This window comes from Lotus japonicus, chromosome 1, assembly GCF_012489685.1.
Source record: "Lotus japonicus ecotype B-129 chromosome 1, LjGifu_v1.2".
Lineage (NCBI taxonomy): Eukaryota > Viridiplantae > Streptophyta > Magnoliopsida > Fabales > Fabaceae > Lotus > Lotus japonicus.
The window spans coordinates 128,384,423-128,388,373 of record NC_080041.1 but is presented as its reverse complement, the minus strand read 5'-3'; the positions used below and the strand labels follow the sequence as shown (position 1 = coordinate 128,388,373).

Below are 3,951 nucleotides of genomic sequence, written 5' to 3'. Positions count from 1 at the left end.
CACTCCCTCCTCCATAATCTACCACTGTCATCATCACCTTTTCTTCTCTTCTCTACTATTTAGGATACCAGAGAAATTGGATTTAAACATTTCTCTCCTCATCCACTCAACCCTATCTTCCCAAATACAATTTTTGTTTTTAAAATCTTCTGCTACATGAGCACTGAGATTGTGTTCAGTAAATATCTTTTGTTTTTCAATGTCTTTGTTTGCATGGCTGGATTCTCTGGACCAATTCTCCACATTAAGACAGATATGTCTGAAATAGTTGTGCAGAGTTGCTCAGACAAGCAATCCATGGCATAGATAGCGACTTTGAAAATAACCCCACCACCCCACCACCCCCACCATCATCTTCTCTTCACCATTTTTAACTTATCTTCTTTTTTTACCACAAAGTGAATGATGCCTTTAATTTCTCTGTCTCTATGTCTCTGCCACCTGTTCACTATAACAAGGTCCTGGTCAATTAGTTTTGTCTGATGCTGGAATATTTGCAGTTCTAGTATAGACTCGTCTTCTTGGTCCCTTCCAAGGTGCAAAAGTGGCTTACTTGTAGAACCGAAGTAGTAGGATTTATGAAACAAAGTAGCAAACAAATAAACCAGGACAGTAGAATATCTAGCTTGCTTTTCTTCTTTTTCCCTACTCTTGGAGTTTTCCTTCAAAGACAACATGTTCACCACAACTATTACCAATTCAACTTCTATGTCCGAGGGTGCCACTGTTTCTTCTGGTACAAGAGTTCAATACTTGAGTGGGCTAAATCAAGTGGTATCAACAATTTCTGATCCTCAGCAGCCTCGAAAGATCAAGAAAAAGAGAAGCCTTCCAGGAAATCCAGGTAATTGATAAAATATATCTTTGATTTCTATCATTTAATTTAACCCTTCAATTGATAAGTTGTAGTTCTACGTATATGTTTGAATCAACATCTCTGATCTCACATAATTAACTCTGACACTTTTTGTGAATTTTTTGAAATCCTTCTTCAATTGATTTTGAAATCCAAAAACAATTTCTTGAGAGATGAATAGTTTCTGCATGTCATAATTGATTTTGAGGAAACCAAAGTTGATTCAAACATGTTATATGAAGCCATCACGTAAGATTTTCCTCATACTTGATTTTAGAATCAATTTCAAAAGCAGGGGTGGACCTAAACCTAAGTATTGTAAAAATGGGGGGCGCCCCAAGAGAAAATGTTTGCTTGATAGAGTAGTATTCAAATCTCATTTTCACTCAAGCCCACAAACTTTGTTTATAGCACCTTTCAACTAGTAATTGCTAATGTTATTAAATGTGTTAAATTTTCGCCCACCTTACCCAACTTTTCTAGTTCCGCCCCTTTTAGAAGGATTTCCAAACATGCATCCATGTGTTGGCTTTGCTTTTGTAAAGTGTTTGATGTTATTCTTGTTTCAGACCCAGATGCTGAAATCATTGCTTTGTCTCCAAAGGCACTCCTAGCCACAAATAGATTTGTTTGTGAGATCTGCCTCAAGGGTTTCCAGAGAGATCAGAACCTCCAGCTTCATAGGAGGGGCCATAACCTCCCTTGGAAGCTGAAGCAAAGGAGCAGCAAAGAGGTTAAAAAGAAAGCGTACGTGTGCCCTGAACCTTCTTGCGTTCACCACAATCCATCAAGGGCTCTGGGGGATCTTACAGGAATCAAGAAACATTATTGCAGGAAGCATGGAGAGAAGAAGTGGAAATGTGAGAAGTGCTCAAAGATATATGCGGTTCAGTCAGATTGGAAAGCTCACTCTAAAACTTGTGGTACTAAAGAATATAGATGTGATTGTGGAACCCTTTTTTCCAGGTAAATTCTTCACTTACTCTTACAACATATATATATATATATATATATATATATATTGTTTTCTTACAATTTGAAAATGTTAGTTAATGCTTGTTTTCACCTATGTGCATGTCTCTTAACATGTGTTTGGATTGTCCTAACTCCTAAGTAATGGTTAAAAGTACTTTCATCAGTAGAAAGAAATTCCAAACAGAAACTTAATGTACCTGAAGGCTTCTCTTAATTTTGTTTCAGTGGATCTTTTTTGTTTTACATAAGAATGGTAAGCACTAGTTTGGTACAAAAGAATGGCAATGACAGGTAGCATGAAAGTAGGACACTGCAGCTAATACATGATTCTATTGCAAGAGAGATAGAAACTTTACTTGTCTCATATTGTAATTCTGAATCCAAAAACTGCCAATTAAATGAATTAGCGGCAGCAACAAAGAAAGCACAATGCATGTATCTTTTGTTTTATCTAACTGTATAGTCTGTGAGTCAATAGCAATTTTGTTCTTTACTTTTTAAAAAATTAAAAAGAAAACACAAGTGCGTTTGTGAGGTTTCTCTTTCATAAATCTATTCCACAACCGAAAAACATGAGACAATACTAAGAGGCTCCGAAATTACATTCAGTGGTCTAATATCTCCTAATAAATATTTCTCCATAGACATAATTAAACTCTTGACTAAATGTTTAAGGAGCTCAGTTATCAATTAATTAGTTATTAGTTGTGCTAGAATTGATTGATGCATGCAACTTGATATATATACTACTATTTCTGCATTAATACTAAAGTTCAAATTTTACCTTAATAGGGTAATTTTAGGCTATAGAACAAATTTATTATCGTGTCTGTCAGAGAGTGCTCAGTGTCTTCAAGAATATTTGCAGCATTCATGTGTTTGTGTTGTAAAAACTGCAGGAAAGACAGTTTCATCACTCACAGGGCATTCTGTGATGCATTGGCTGAAGAATCTGCAAAACTGTCAACAAACCAATTAACCACCACCAGCACAAACCCATTACTCCACTCTCTCATCCTCTTCCAAACCCAACAGAATTTGCAACAAAACCACCACTTCACCACCAGCTTCAGTCCCTGGTACATGGACTCACAACCACCACAACAAAACCCTAACCCCACCACACTCTCTTCTCCGTCACCCTTCGAGAACCTCCGCGTGGCGATGCAAGCGCACGCCACGTCAGCAGCGGCACACATGTCAGCCACTGCACTCCTTCAGAAGGCTGCAACCGTCGGTGCCACTGCCATCACGGGCCCAGATTCTTCTCTTTCTGCTGCTGCTGCTTGTGTCGGGGATGAACAGCAAACGTCCATGATGAGTCACGTGACTGGACTCGGCAGGGGCGAGTTTGGGATGACGAGTCAGCTCGACTCGGTGGTGCAACTGCCGGAGTACATGGCGACTTTGAAGAGTGACCACCGTCTCACGAGGGACTTTCTGGGGCTGACGGAGGATGCTGACGGCGGCGGCGGCATTGACATGAAGGGCGTGCTTAACTTCACTGGAGACATGCTTAACCACCATCAAGCTCATCACTATCACCATCACCATCACCATCACCGCTTGTTGAAGCCCCAAGAACAAGGTTTTGAGTTCCTTAGGACAACCACTGCCCCGGAGACATGGGGGAATTGTTGACACCAACAAGAGAATAGTTCCAATCCATGAGGGTAAAATAGGAAAAATCATTTTCCTTAAGGGTTAACATCTTATCATGTTTTTTCCCCAGAGAGTGACATTTTTATTTTTCGATTTAAATTCAGTGCCATATGCTTTATTTCATATCTTTTCAATAAAGTTCTATTTCATTTTCAATTTAAATATCATGTTTTTACTTTTTATTCAATATATTATTATTTTATCTATGTGACTATACATACGGTTTATAATTTTTATTTTTATTTTGGTTACAGGAGGAAAATTATATGGTTTATAATTTGAATCATGGTACCTGGTATAAAAAGATTAATCTAAATAATAAGACCTTAAAAAGGAAGGATAATTAAAAAGCAGAGGCAATCATGTTTGCATGCATGTATAGCATAGCAATAATGGAGGAATAATGTTACCTACACACCTACACACTGTGTAGAGGTGAAAGGAAGAGAGAGATAGAA

The 3,951-nt window shown here is 38.1% G+C and overlaps 1 protein-coding gene across 1 annotated transcript; it reads left to right on the top strand.

The window, feature by feature from the left end:
- LOC130730591 (protein indeterminate-domain 12-like) lies at positions 1-3,699 on the top strand. Its single transcript, XM_057582640.1, has 3 exons — positions 1-844; positions 1,426-1,822; positions 2,731-3,699. Exons 1-3 carry the CDS (start codon positions 676-678, stop codon positions 3,470-3,472), a joined length of 1,308 nt encoding a protein of 435 aa, XP_057438623.1. The 5' UTR covers positions 1-675; the 3' UTR covers positions 3,473-3,699.
- Positions 3,700-3,951: the final 252 nt, after the last annotated feature.